This window comes from Schistocerca serialis, chromosome 6 (genome assembly GCF_023864345.2).
Source record: "Schistocerca serialis cubense isolate TAMUIC-IGC-003099 chromosome 6, iqSchSeri2.2, whole genome shotgun sequence".
In the NCBI taxonomy this organism is placed as follows: Eukaryota; Metazoa; Arthropoda; class Insecta; order Orthoptera; family Acrididae; genus Schistocerca; species Schistocerca serialis.
The window spans coordinates 683,201,483-683,216,928 of NC_064643.1; the positions used below are offsets into that span (position 1 = coordinate 683,201,483).

The 15,446-nt window shown below is 40.3% G+C and overlaps 1 protein-coding gene across 1 annotated transcript in view; it reads left to right on the forward strand.

The window, feature by feature from the left end:
• The window catches only part of LOC126483686 (GTP-binding protein Rit2), a 109,919-nt gene extending 94,750 nt beyond the window's left edge, over positions 1-15,169 (forward strand). Inside the window, exon 5 of the mRNA XM_050106770.1 lies at positions 11,070-15,169. Coding sequence (XP_049962727.1) covers positions 11,070-11,306 — 237 coding nt within the window. The 3' untranslated portion in view covers positions 11,307-15,169. The remainder of the gene's footprint in view (positions 1-11,069) is intronic.
• The last annotated feature ends 277 nt before the right edge of the window (positions 15,170-15,446 follow it).

Consider the following 15,446-nt stretch of genomic DNA (forward strand, 5'->3'; position numbering starts at 1 on the left):
ATTCTGTACTGATATGGAAAAATCATGAATACATAACACTACACTATAGTGTATACTACAAAACTTTGTACTGTCTATAGATCAGATTAAAATCGGGCATAGGTTACCCTAGAAATAGCACTTCCGAGCCACACACAAAATGTCAATTTTGAAAAAGATAAAACACTGATAAATTTTGGCTTTTATATTGACTTTAGCTTTTGTTGGTCAAACCAATTTAGAACACTTCAGAATTCAAATGAATAAAAAGGGTGGGGGGGGGGGGGGGACCCTGAAACTGTTATGATCACTGTATTAAAAAAATTGGTTACTGAATTTATTGTGAGTTCAAGATTTCCAGTATATAAGTTACTATTCTTTTCATCTTATTTACTGCTCATTCAAATACCTTTATATCTGTCTCAAAATAATTAAACTTCATTACTATATCAATATTTTTCAACTTCGTTAGACCTTCATTATTCGTTTACTGGTTCATTAACAAAACATTTCTTTAAACACCATTCTAACATAACTAGGTCTGCAAGTAATTATTATTAACACAAAATTCAATTTTTCATTTCGGGACACTCGGATTGCGCAACATTTGGAAAGGACCCTGTCTAGGTTAGTTGTGAGGATAATTAAATGATGGGAAAGTTCTGGTAAAATTTAGGTTATTACTGAACAGTTCACTCTATGGTCCATACGAATACAATACTAAAAGTTTCAACCTGCTTGTATCGAAGCGGCGGTTGGCGGGCGGCGAGAGGGCGAGGCACAGAGCACACATACAACAACAGCTATGGCTCTTGATGTATTGGCACTTTAATTCTTCTTAGCGTCGCAATAATTTTCCATTTAGTGCCTATGGAATTTTGCCATGCTGTGTGGGCGTTGGAACGGCATACCCGAGGCTCAATGAAACTACGTCTTCCAGGAGAGCCTCCTCGCTCCAGAAGCTGTTGCTCAAACCAGTGCCAAACTCCAACTACTACTGCTGAGCCCGTTGTGCCATGCAGTGCCCATGCGCATTTTCCCACGCTCGCCTGCCATCCACCTTTTACCGCTCCCTTACAGACAGGGTATTCACCCGAGGTTTTGCATTCTACATATCCTAACACATTGCCTACGTATAGACCAGATGCACAGTTACAATTTTAAACATCTTACAACAGTTTCAAAATTTGTTACATTTCAATTCTATCACAATATTACTTGACATTTGACATAAACATTAATATTCACATTGAAACTCGTTTACAGTTTTCTTAACACAATGGCATGAAACAAAAAAGAAATGAAATCAGAACATCAATTACACAAGTTTATCGAAAAATCAGAAGGAAAAAAATTACTTATATGTACAATAGTACAGCATCGTTGTTACAAGCTGACACCACAGTTGAAAAGAGAACCAAAATACACTTCTGTCAAGAAGGCATAAATATTTGTTTAAACAAAATTCAGTGACAATTCATTGTCATTTAATGTGAGCTCACTTGTGCAAGACTGCTGGCTTATTTCTTGATGAACAGTCCTGTATTTCTAATTATTGTGTATGATGTGTGTGTGACCGAATATAACATTTCTTTATTTCAGTATTGTTGTAATATATTAGTTTAGTCTGGGAAATGGTCAAGTTGAGTCAAATTGTGTCTGCAGCTCATAAGAATGATATATTTTTGTGGGGGTGGCCTTCAGTCACTTAAAAAGCAGGTAGTAGCAAACTCTGCAGGAGTCAGGTGGAGACTGGGACTTCTCAAGTGAAGAGCTCAAGGAAGTGATTCTGGACACGTTCCACAAGTTCTGGAAGGAGGTAGACATGCCTGCAATAACAAGTGGTGTTCAGTCATTGAGATGTTTGACTCTGGGTGGTGAAGAGCCACTAACATACTTTAACTTCTGAAGGGACTTTGTATTTTGAGAGGTCTGCATGTGTTCCACAATAGAACTCTATTTCCACGTATTCACAGAACTGAGAGTAGACAGAGTATGAGTTATTATTCTTTGTATCATATTTATGAATCGTCATGTAGAACTCTGAACTGTTTTAGAGATGGTGAATAGTTCATGTATTGTGATCACAAAGTGGACTTAGTTTTGCAAATATTTGACGACTATTAAATTTGGCGATATTGCTGCCATTCTCATAATGCTCTCAACATAAATTTTCTGCATTTGATAAGGGGATTTTCTGTCTGCATTTTAACTGAATATCATAGGACCACTTCCCATTTATTTGAGATGTCCTTTCTGGAATAAACATTATTCAACATAATTCTATCATAGAAATCAATTATAGAGATTACAATAGAGCCTTATAGAGATTACAATAGAGCCCTTGTTATTAAATTAGTCATTTAACTTTTTCAAATAATGCGTGCACACTCAAAAGATGCATGCAGTCGCAGTGCCTCATCATCCACGCAAGTGCGCCACAAAAGAGCAATACTGCGAACTTCTGAAAGAGCCTGCCACAGGCGAGTGCCTATTTAGAACCTGCTGCAATACATACACACACACAGTTATTGCATTATTACTGTTTGCATATATTTGCCTTATGTTACTGTGTTCAGTGTATATTAAAGTGAATGACATACAGGCCACAGTCTAATAAATTTGTACTAACATTCTTAGGTGTGTTGTGTCCAAGTTAAAACACAAGTGATAAGGAGTGTGGGATTGTTCTCTGCACAGTTTTCAGTCTCCTGTCGGTCCTCTGCTGTGTCTACGATGTCAGACGGTGCTACTGATGAGTTTTTACGCTGGGCAGTCGACTGGCAAGGAGTTCTTATAGCGGAATTTCAGCATCTCAGTCAGCAGCGAGAGGCAATTGCCACAGAGCAACCCAATCGAATTGAGGTATTGCGAATACTTGCCTGTGTTTTGGCCAGTTCGGGTCCATCTCAATCTGCGTCAAGTGCTGCATCGCCCCTTGCCCCTCCTGTTTTGCCAGGCACTACGCCAGTCATTTACCCACACCATTTTCATCTTACAACAAGTCTGTCGAAGAATGAAAAGCTACAAAAACTGATTGCGGCGGCATTTTCTTGCATTTGGATTGACTAATGCTATCTTCTGCCGTGCTTTCTTTTCATCTCAGTTATCACCACGCATGTATCAACTCCTTTGCCATCTGGCCCCCCTGCGGTGTTTGTCTTCACTCTCTTTCAATAGCACGTGTAACCTCCTTGCAAGATACTACTGTAAACAGACGCATGTCATTGCCACTCGAGTTCTATCAGTGTTGTGAGAAACCAGAACATTCCTATAAGACTCAGGCAGCTGACTTTCATGGTTTAAGCTGTCATTGTTACTAACATACATAAGGAGTCACGTGCCCACCAAACAGTTTGTGACACAGTCACGCAATCAGCCGCCGATCATGATGTTCTTGAGCGGGCCCTTTGATGTGAAAACCCTTTGCTCCCCATTGTAGCACAGTCGTTTCGGATTTTGAGGGCTTTGAGTACTCGAATTGAATCGTGGTGTGAGGTTGCAGATGTTTGACCCGCTTCCCCCACTGTTTGTCAGATGGTTCACAAGGGGCCAATATGGTGGCAGTGGTCCGCACATGAGCAGAACGTTACAGCAGCTGGCCCACTTCACTGTGGGAGTTGTGGCCGCAGCAGCAGCAGCAGCAGCAGCAGCAGCAGCATGGCAAGCCCGGTAGCAAACGACTACCTATGTGCTCCGTGCTTCCCTTTTGTCCGTCATGTTATGTCACTCATAATAGACCAGATTGTCCTAAGTGGTGGGCTGTTTGCAGACAGTGTGACAAAACGGGCCATATTGCTCCTGTTTGCAGTGCAAAATTCCATCAGCCTGTTGCAGATGCTGACACAGATGTCAACTGTATACCAGCAATCTCCATTGCACCCAATAAGCTTTTTATTGATGTTGAGGTTTATCAGAAGGTTTTGAACATGAGAGCCAACACCGGTACTGTTGTCATTATTTGCCTTGCAAACGTTCACGGAGTTGGGTTCTTTCCCTTTAGCACCACCGTCACGTACGTTAGTCACCTACTATAAGCAAAGCATTCCAATATTATGCAGTTACTCGGCCCCAGTCACATATAAATCTGTGGTACTATTTCCGATGAATTTAATCTCGTATCTGATCGAGTGCCTTATACACAACTCGACACTTTATGCTCTGAATATTCTGTCCTGTTTTCTGCGGGTTTTGGTTGTGCCAATAATTTTGAAACCCGCTTCACTGTGAAACCTTCAGCCAGACCACATTTTTTTTGGGCTCGCCCGGTGCCGGTGGCGCTCTGTGACCAAGTTGAGACCGAGCTCGATGGCTTCACAGCCTGCGAGATTGTCCAGCTAATTGCATCTGGTGAATGGGCTACCCCTTAGTCATTGTCAGGAAGCCGTTTGTGGCAATTTCAGAGTTTCTGTCAATGCTTGGTCTATTATTGACATGTATCCCATGTCACGCCCTGACAAACAATTTTGCTAGGTTCACTGGTGGTTAGTATTTTTCTGAGATCGATCTCTCTGATGCATATTTGCAGCTTCCCATTGATGCTGGCTTTCAATTGTTCTCAGTTGTTAACACACCTTTTGGTTTGCATCAATACTTACCATTTGGCGTGGACAGAACACTTGTGATTTTTCAATGGTTTCCAAACGGTTCACGAGATCTGTGCCCTGACTGTGTCAACAATCTTGATGATATTGTGGTGTCCGCCTGCTACACTTCTGAACATCCCAACAACGTACGTGCACTCTTTTCAGTGTTACAGACTACCAGGTTAAAGTGCAGTTTGGAAGTGTGCCGCTTCTTTCAGTCTTCTGTTGTGTATCTTGGGTTCGAGGTCTGTAGTGCTGACATCAGACCTCTTTGTCAGAACACCTCTGCCATTGTGGCTCTAACCCATCCTACATCAGTCGAGGACCTCTCTGTGTGTATATGTGTGTGGTTTTTTTAAAAAGATTGCTTATTATTATCATCTGTTTTTGTTGGGCGTGGCATCGGTTGCACAGCCGTTACATTACGTGCCTTGCTGCATGAAGGGACATCTTTCCACTGGTCACAGGCACATGAAACAATGTTTTCCAAACTGAAGTCTATGTTAGAATCTGCACCTTGCCTCATAACCTACCAAATGGGTAAACAATACAACTGGGTCAACATTTAGTGTTGGCAACAGAGGCGTCCCAACGTGAACTGGGGGCAGTGTTAGCTCATAATAATCGTGATGACTCTGAGCGGCATATGGCATGCACCTCGAAGATTCGTAATTTATCCTCAGTGCAGATATTCACAAATAGAGAAAGGAGCCCTTGCCATTGTTTATGCCTTAAAGAAGTTTCATGTTTTTCGATAGGGTGTAAAATTCCATCTCATCATGGGTCACAAGCCATTAGTTTTGTTGTTTAACCCCTCAGTGTCATTGCCAGACAAAGCAGCACACAGCCTTCAACATTGGTCACTGTTCCTCTCTCAGTACAGCTGTGAGATTCACTTTCACCCCACAGCTAAAAGTGGAAATGCTGACATGGTTCCCTGTCTTCCAGTCAGTCCGGTCCCAGTTTTAGATCAGGAGGAGTTACTCTGTTTCCACATTGATGAATGCACTCATCACACTGTTAATAGTTTTCTAATGGCTAGCACTCAGGTTGTGCAGGCTAGTGCTACCGATATGATTTTATGGAAAGTGATACATTGCATACAATATGGCTGGCCCAAGGTGCCTCCATCGTGGGCATCTGACCCCCTCTGTAACTACTAGGTTTTGGCATTGTTTCTCTGCCGTCAATGTTGTTATACTTCTTGATATGGCCTATTCGGCTCCTCGCACAGTGATTCCCTATGTTCTCTGTTCAGAGATCTTGCAGTTGCTGCAAGCTGATCACTGGGGGGTATCCTGCACCACGTCATTAGTCCACCGTCATGCTTTTTGGCCCAGTTTGGACAGCGACATCACTTGTTTGGTTACGGCATGTTGTCAATGCTCATTGCAGCAAGCTGCCCTGCGGGCAACATTATCTCTGTGGCCAAAGCCTTCGCAGGCCTGGGACAGTTTCCTCATAGATTTCACTGGCCCTTTCCTTAATGTGTACTAGCTAATAGTAATGGAAGCATTCTCTCGATTCCAATATGTTGTTTGTTACCCGTCAACTTCGGCCTCTGCCATGATGGCAGCACTGTCAAAATTTTTTTCCATCGAAGGACTTCCAGCAACGTAGGTCTCTGATAAAGGCCCTCAGTTTGTCTTGCAAGAGTTTGCTTCTTCCTTCAGTGCCCACAGTATTTGCCACATTTTCGCCTCATCCTTCCACTCAGAGTCCAACGGTGAGGCTGAAAGATTAGTTAAAACATTCAAAATGCAAATGAAAAGTACCTGACTCTGTCCCCGTCTGACATTGCTTCAGATTAATTTCTGTCTTACTATCGGTTTACACCATTCAACGATATCAGCCCCACCAAACTGCTTCAGGGGTTTCAGCCCCAAATGCTCCTGCATCTCCTGTGGTTCTGGCCCATGGGTGGCTGTCCTGGCATGTGGGTTTGGTCATCAGCCAAAACAGATTGTCAGCATCATCACTCAAGGCTGCAGCCGCTGTCTCTGCGATGTCCGTACAGAGGAGGGCCTCTGTGCACGTCATTACGACAAGTTGAGCCTGCACATGGACAACTGGATGACCCTGGCCAATATACCATCACCACCATACCGGTCTGCGTCACTTGACAGATTGCTCGATGTGGCTGGGTCCCTGCCAAGAAATATGAGGGGTTCTCCGTCAATAGACGACTAACGTGGCGCAGCTTCTCCAATACTGCTACCAGACCAGGGCAGCCGCCATGCACATCGGAGCTGTCTTCTCCAGTTCAGCTGCCAACTGCAGGGGCACCATCACAACCCCCATGCCCTGGGCCTGATGTGGACGCAGAGCTCAAGCCTGCATCACCTGTCCTACCATATGAATTGACACGAGAAGGTGGACTGCAACACTGCTCGCACTCCTAGTGCTTCCGACCTTATGCCCCAGTATCAGCATGTCATCTCAGTCAGAGCCTCATGTTATTACTAATAGCATACACTTGCCTTATTTTATTGTGTTCAGTGTGCATTTTTGTGATTGGCTTGATGCTACAGACTAATAAAGTTGTAGTAACTTTCTTTGTTGTGTTGTGTTCAAGGTACAACACTTTTATTTTTTATTTGTGTGTACTTTATTAATTGGCAATTCTAGCCAATACGTAGACTATTTGACTGCATGATCACAGCTGCAGCTTATTATTTGCAGCGAATTAGCTATGAGCATGAAAGCAGATGTGCACAGCTCGACCCTATAACTGCATCGAGCTACTCTTTTCAAACGGAGCCATGCATAGTTAAAGTACCTAAAGTATATGTGACCACACATAAAGAGGCAACTCGTCTGCTCATATGGGAGGCTGTTTAGGAAGACTAACTACTCAGCAGTAACGTAGAGGTACCGTTGTGAGATCCAGAATACATTTTATTTGTTAGGATAAATTCTTTTCTACTTTAAACAAGCATGGTGATAACACAGTGGTCAACACTGACCTTTCCAAGAAGAGAAACTTACAAGGGAACCTCCCCATTGCACCCCCCTCAGATTTAATTATAAGTTGGCACAGTGGTTAGGCCTCGAAAAACCGAATGCAGATCAATCGAGAAAACAGACGCGAGAGGGAGAGGGATATGTATAGCGTTCTTTTCAGCTTAAATTGTGGTAACAGTGGTAGTTAGTCCACTTCGAGAATACAGAGGCACTTCACAAAAAAAATTTGTGAAAAGGTTCGAAGGAACTGTTACTGACATACTGTGTTATGTCATTCAGGCACCAAAAATTATGGGAAAATTTATGAAAAAACTGATTATGAACATTTCTCAAGTCCTGAGGTGAGGTTTAAAACTTTTGAAACTGTACTAGTCACCTTCTTCATATCTGCATGTTCAGTGTGATTGGATGCTAGTTCACTTTGTAGATAAGTGTCTTTATGAAACTTCCTGGAAGATTAAAACTGTGTGCCAGACCGAGACTCGAACTCGGGACCTTTGCCTTTCACGGGCAAGTGCTCTACCACTGAGCTACCCAAGCACGAGTCATGCCCCGTCCTCACAGCTTTACTTCTGCCAGTACCTCGTCTCCTACCTTCCAAACTTTACAGAAGCTCTCCGCTGCAGAGTGAAAATCTCATTCTGGAAGTTTCTTTATGTTTCTACTTCCCTATTCTCCTTTCCACAGATTCAAGATAGACCTAAAATGTTAGTTTCACACTACATGTAAAGACAGTTCATTTTAAGGTCACTAGTGGCCCATTTTGTAGTTAAATTTTCTTTCATTACAGTCAGGTTTCAGTGTACAGTAAGAGAGAGAGAAGAGGTAATCTGAAAGTACTTCCCTTAATTATCCATGTGAGTAGAGTAGCACTAGTCTTAATTTGCTGTAGTTATGCTTTATGGATGTAGCCTGCAGTGGTTTGATTCTGTGTCTTATGTACAACTAGAATCTTTCTACATTTCTTCATGATAATATTACTGAAACATGATGTATGGATGAATGAATGAATGAATGAACGAATGTATGACAACTGATTAAATAATGGAAAATCCAGGAATGTAAAAATATTATGAAAAGGGTAGTTGCTACTCACCATATAGCTGAGATGCTGAACCGCAGATTGACACAACATTGAGACCATCGCAATAAGCTTTTGGCCAACAAGGTCTTTGCCAAAAATAGACCACACACACACACACACACACACACACACACACACACACACACACACACACAGTCTGTGGCAGCTGAAGCCACACTGTGAGCAGCAGCAGTGCATGATGGGACAGACATCTGAATGGGGTAAAGAGGAGGCTGGGGCAGGAAGGGGGACAGTGAAGTGCTGCTGGGAAGCATGCAGCAATGAGGTGGAGGGAGGACAGGGCAGCTATGTGCACTTGGGTGGTTAGATGATGGGGAAGAGGTGGGGTGGAGGAGGTGGTGGAGCAGCAGAGAAGTAAAAAGTGTGTTGGTGGAATAGAAGGCTGTGTAGTGCTGGAATAGGAACAGGGAAGAGGCTGGATGGGTAAAGACAATTACTAACGAAGGTTGAGGTCAGGAGGATTACAGAAACACAGGAGTATTGCAGGGAGAGTTCCCACCTGCACAATTCAGAGAAGTTGGTGTTGTGGGAAGGATCAATATGGCACAGGCTGTGGAGCAATCACTGAAATGAAGAATGACATGTTGGGCAGCGTGCTCAGCAACGGGGTGGCCCAGTTGGTTCTTGGCCACTATTTGTCAGTGGCCATTCATGTGGACAGACAGCTTGTTGGTTTTCATGCCCATATAGAATGCAGCACAGTGGTTGCAGCTTAGCTTTTGGACCATGACTGGTTTCACAGGTAGACCTGCCTTTGATGGGATAGGTGATGTTAGTGACTGGACTGGAGTAGGTGGTGGTGAGAGGGTGTATGGGACAGGTCCTGCATCTAGGTCTATTGCAGGGTATGAGCCATGAGGTAAGGGGTTGGGGGCAGGGGTTGTGTAGGGCTGGACAAGCATATTGTGTAGGTTTGGTGGATGGCAGAACACCACTGTGGGAGGAGTGGGATGAATAGTGGGCAGAACATTTCTCATTTCACAGCACAATAAGAGGTAGTTGAAAGCTTGTAAGTGCATACCCAGGACTGGAGCAACTGAATTACATTCTCCGCAAGGGTTTCGACTACCTCTTGCCATACCCTGAAATGAGAAATGTCCTGCCCACTATCCTTCCCACCCCTCCCACAATAGTATTTTGCCATCCACTGAACCTACACAATAGCTCTTACCTCATGGCTCATACCCTGTAATAGACCTAGATGCAAGACCTGTCCCATACATCCTCCCACCACCACCTACTCCAGTCGAGTCACTAACATCACCTATCCCATCAAAGGCAGGTCTACCTGTGAAACCAGTAATGTGATCTACAAGGTAAGCTGCAACTACTGTTCTGCATATTATGTGGGCATAGCAACCAACAAGCTGTCTGTAGGCATGAATGGTCACAGACAAACAGTGGCCAAGAAACAATTGGACCACCCTGTTGCTGAGTGTGCTGCCCAACACAACATTCTTCATGTCATTGACTGCTTCACAACCTGTGCCATACAGATCCTTACCACCAACATCAGCTTTTCTGAATTGTGCAGGTGGGAACTGTCCCTGCAATATATCCTATGTTCCCATAACCCTCCTGGCCTCAATGTTCATTAGCCATTGTCCTCACCCATCCAGCCTCTTCCCTGTTGCCATTCCAGCACTACAGAGCCCTCTATTCCAACACACTTTTTACTTCTCTCCTTCTCCACAACCTCCCCTGCCCCCTCCTACTTCAAGCTCACCCTCCGTCTGACCACCCAATTGTGCATAGCTGCCCTACTCTCTCTCCACCTCGTCTCTGCACACTCCCCAGCAGCCCTTCACGGTCACCCTCCCTGCCCCAGCCTCCTCTTTACTCCCACCCAGTTGTGTCTCCCATCATGCACTGCTGCTGCTGCTGCTGCTGCTGCTGCTCGTAGTGTGGCTTCAGCTGCCACAGACTGTGGTCATGTGTGTGTGTGGTGTCATCTATTTTTGACAGTGGCCTTCTTGGCTGAATGCTTATTGAGACAGTCGTCTTGTTGTGCCTACCTGCGACTCAGCATCTCCGCTATATGATAGATGATTATATTTTTCTGTATGTTATGCAGTATGTCGTATGAGCAATTGCCACAGTTCCAACACAACCATCCCTGTGTCACAATTTTCTGATACCTGCATTAGCAATCACAAAGTTCCTGTATTGCTATCTTTGGAAATTGCTACTTTTGGATGAATATAGCTAAATACTATCATCTTACTTTTAACCAGCATAAGTTCTTTATGATGAGCTCAGTGCTTTTCCATCAAACATGCATTGCATTGTATTCACTCTATCCATCATAGAAATTTTCCAAGGAAACTGACACAGTAACAATAAATAACTTCTAATGCATAATTTAAAAAGCATTTTCTCTAACCTAGTGTTATTTGCTGAAGTGGTATCATTAAAATAAATTCACACTGTTTAAGGTCTCACCAGAAGAAGGCCGTGCCTTGGCAGCCCAATTCGGGTGTCCATTCTACGAGACATCGGCAGCTTTACGACATTTTGTTGATGATGCGTTCCATACTTTAGTGCGTGAGATTCGACTCAAAGAACGTGACAGACGTCATACAACTACTAAACTGAATAAACACAGTCGATGGCGACGACTGCGCTCGATACTTGCCATCGTCTTTAGGCGTAAACGTAATTTCTCTCAGTAAGAAAATGGTTACACTCCCAGACAAACAGCTTTACAATTAAAATGGCAGATACCATTAGCATTTTGTGTGTTCTTTTTAAGTCATTTTCTTCTTCCTCCCTTTCTCTGTGAACTTAGATTATAGTGGATAACTTTAAGATCTCATGATTTTCGTGTCACTTTTATGTAATATCAGGACAGTTGCTTTTGATATTCATATTTATTTTGTTAATATTTTACATCTGTGTAAAAATGTAATCATAATGATGTTGTATGTTACAACATGGAAGTACAAAACATCCTTTGTTGGCAAGTTTGCCAATGTGAAGGAAGAACATATAAACTTAAATACATTTTATAATAAGGTTAATTCATTTTGATTATGTTTCAATAAAACATAAAATATTTGCTTAAATGTTGGGTACTAGTTCCCATTCTGGGACTTGCGTACATAGAGAGAACCTCGAATCTTCACTCTGATCACTGAGGAATGTATATGTATATGTATCACAACAATAGGCCATAAGCATGAAGTATCCAGTTTACGTGGCTTTCTGAGAAGTATATTAACATTAACCCTGAAGTGAAAAATCCCACCATGAATTACTATTGTAACTTGTAGGAAATATTTCCAAGCACATTTTCAATAGTTTTGTTGGATATTTTCTATATGAAGACAATGTCAGTCTCTTAGTTTAATTTGCAGTTAATATAGTATGAAAGTTTTGATGAATGAAGACCAGTTTCTTTCCCTCACCATATTCTGCTCACTGGAAAACTGAAAGTGAACCATGGAATTGTGAATGTAATCAGTGAAGTTTCATGCATGTAGTTTAACTTATTGTACTAGTATTTGGGTTGTGACTGTTCCTGCTGGTTGAGGTGAAGTACTATGAAACTGGGTAGTCCAAAAATAACAATAAAAGTGAATATTAATACTTAAAGTATTGATGGTATCACAGAATGGTTTTCATACAACTGCTTATGGCGTGGAATAATGCTTTATATAAAACTGAAAGAAGTAACATGCTAGTTACATTTTTCATGTAATTTGAGTCAGTAATATCCTACATTTCAGCTGTGACCAATTACATTTCAGTTAAATTAAATTAAATGTGTACTTCATCTGTCCAGTGGGCATTCAAAAGCTAATTTTCATAGTTTTCTGTTTGAGCCTGCTGGGAAATCCATTTCACTACTGATGGGTGACAGCTCCAGACACAAATAACAGTATCAACTCCCAGTTAAAAATTTATCTAGTCTGGTAATACAGTTTTCATTGTCAAAAGAAAAATCCAGTACATATCTGTGGAAACCACAGAGTGCTGTTAATGATACCTCCTTATTGAGATTTTATGTCTAATTAAAAGTATTTACTCCTTCCCCGCCCCTGCATATTTTACTGTATAATAAGATGGATGACAATTCAGATGTATTCAGTCAATTTTGGTCATGCATACCGTCAGAAGATAACTTTGTAATTCATAAAGATATGTTGCAAATGGAATCGAACTGAAAGTTAAATAGTAAGAAAATCCATACAATAATTACTTTCTTTATTTATTTTTTTCCAATTTCACTTGTTACAAGTAGAAGTTACTAACTGTATGTATGCTTGCAACAAATTGTTCCACTAATTCTCAGTTGTCTACTTCACCTTTTTTTACAAACATATGATTTACAAACATTTCACGTTCAGTAGTTATGTCAAATAAAATTTGGCCAACAAGAACAGCCAAGTATGAGGACTGTACCTTGAGCTTGTGTTTCAAGCTGACAGGGAAATTGCATCACTTAGTTTTTCATTTAGATTCCATCTTTTCTTTAGTCTCACTGTGTTTGCTTTGGTTCCTATCATTCTTGCCCGCATTCTTCTTCTTGAGATGTCAGTAAGATTTATTTCCGCATATATTTCTGAAGAAAGAATTTTTGTACCTGAGAGTTTGACATTTGAATTTAATCTGTAATGGTCTTTAATCTATTCCACTACCAGTGCTTGAAACATTTAAATGGATATAATTTTTTTCCATAATATGTTTTTAATTGGAGACTCAGACTTCTTTTAACCATAAATATTCAGAAGTTTAACTTACTCAGCGTGACCATTCATAGGGAAACTGACATCCACATAATTCTATAAGTATCACACTGAAATGTATGTCAAAGTCCAATCTAAAATCTAAAGAATACGACTTACATCCATATCAGTCATGATTTTCATTTCTGTTTTATTAATGTTTTGATTGTTTTGTTAAAACAGACCTCTATTTTGAAAAAAAAAAAAAAAAAAAAAATCTGTTGAATGTGTATCACTGTATTAGCAAAAAACTAACATTACAACTGAATAATAATTGACCTAGGCTGTGCCCTAAATGAGTTGTGTTCAGAATGTCACCCTCCCTAATTTCCCTAAATTTTCATGACTGGAACAGTGTTGAACGTGTCAATAATAGAGTATATGTATTTTGCATTTGAGAACATTGATGTTACTGCCAATGAAAATAGCATAACTTAGAGAATAGTGAAAAAAAATCACAGTTATCATAGTTGATACGGTATACTATGCAGAATTGCTAACATTAACAAAAAAGCTTAAGAATTCTCAGTTTTTTTAATATTGAATAACAAGAGATAAAGGGATAGAGACAATTTGTGACCGGGAGAGCCAAAGAACTTGTTCCTTACTGTTCAGACATTCCAGAAAGGTAAACTGTAAAGTCAAGTATTGTAAAAATAGACTCAATATCATTTTAGCCCCTGTAGTTGCACATCCTTTGCTTTCCTCGTCTTGGTCTTCTGCTGATCAATAAGTCTAAAAACGTATTTTCTAATCTCCTTAGGCCACTATCATGTATGTTTCTCTAATTTTCGAATAAATACAACTTCTTTTCACTACCTTTACTTTTTAGATCTAAATTGAGGTATACAACTTTTCATTCTATCATCAGGCACAGTGATAATAATATTTTTAAATGATTATTTCAATCTTAATTTGAGAACAATGGACCCATACTTTTAATACATTTTGGATCAATTATCAGCATTCATGTAAATAAGCAGAATCATGTTTTCAGGCCCCTTGATAAAATAAATTTAACTGCACTTGAGGATACCATCAGTGCTTGCTGTTTCTTACAAAATGAATCTAATTTTACAGCTGAGAAATAAAAGAATGATTTCCATCTTGAAATCTAAAATATTTATTGCAGACAACCATTTTGTTGCAAAGTGTGGTGCTTTTTGTTAGTTTCAATTCATTATTGATTAAAGTTGCTGAAAACAATGTATTGGTAACAGGCCTAAGCTACTGTGAGTGATGTAGTCAGTTGTTTTCAAGAATGGTACCTAAATGTCATTATTGTAACAACTTTCTTTGTTATGGTAAGTAACACTAGTACCCTACAATGAAGATTTCACGTATAACACATGACAGTGGAGCCTAAGATATTATATGCAAGGAACAAACTGTGAAATGGAAAGATATAGTACTCTGTCAAGATTACTCGTTATAAAACTATGCAATTACATTATTGGATGTGTGAAACTGATTGATTGTTATAAAAAATTTTGCTTGTTAGTAGTGTGTACAGTATTAGTTTTTACCTTACATTACTATGAGAAGGGGAAAACATTATCCAAACCCTAACATTGAAACAATTTGAAATTAATAATTTGTGAAGTATTTGCTTTAGTCACAATGGGTCCAATAACTGTTCCAGTAAATGTGGCACTAAAAGTTAGTGCACAGAAATACCTCTACTGAATTGATGATATTAATTTACCTTTGTACTTTTGCATATTGTAAATATATTGCTGCAGTGTAATTATGATTATTGACTTATTTAATACTGATGTACAAAATAAAAATGATTTTGTTGTTTTGTATTATATTTTCTTATTGTAAATTGAAGGCATATAAACTGAAACAGCAGCATCTGTAAATGAGGTACGCCTAAATACAGAATGACAGGGTGAGGGGTGGGAAGAGAGAGGGTTACCACTAGATAGAGGCATATGATAAAGCATTTTCAAAATGCATATAAACTATATTTTTCTTCTCATTTTTCCTGTTTTCTATTGTTCCTTAGATGCTTCAAAATTCACAGAGGTAAGTTCCATCTTTCCAACTAAACGAAAAGCAGCATTTTTTATTTTTGCCATA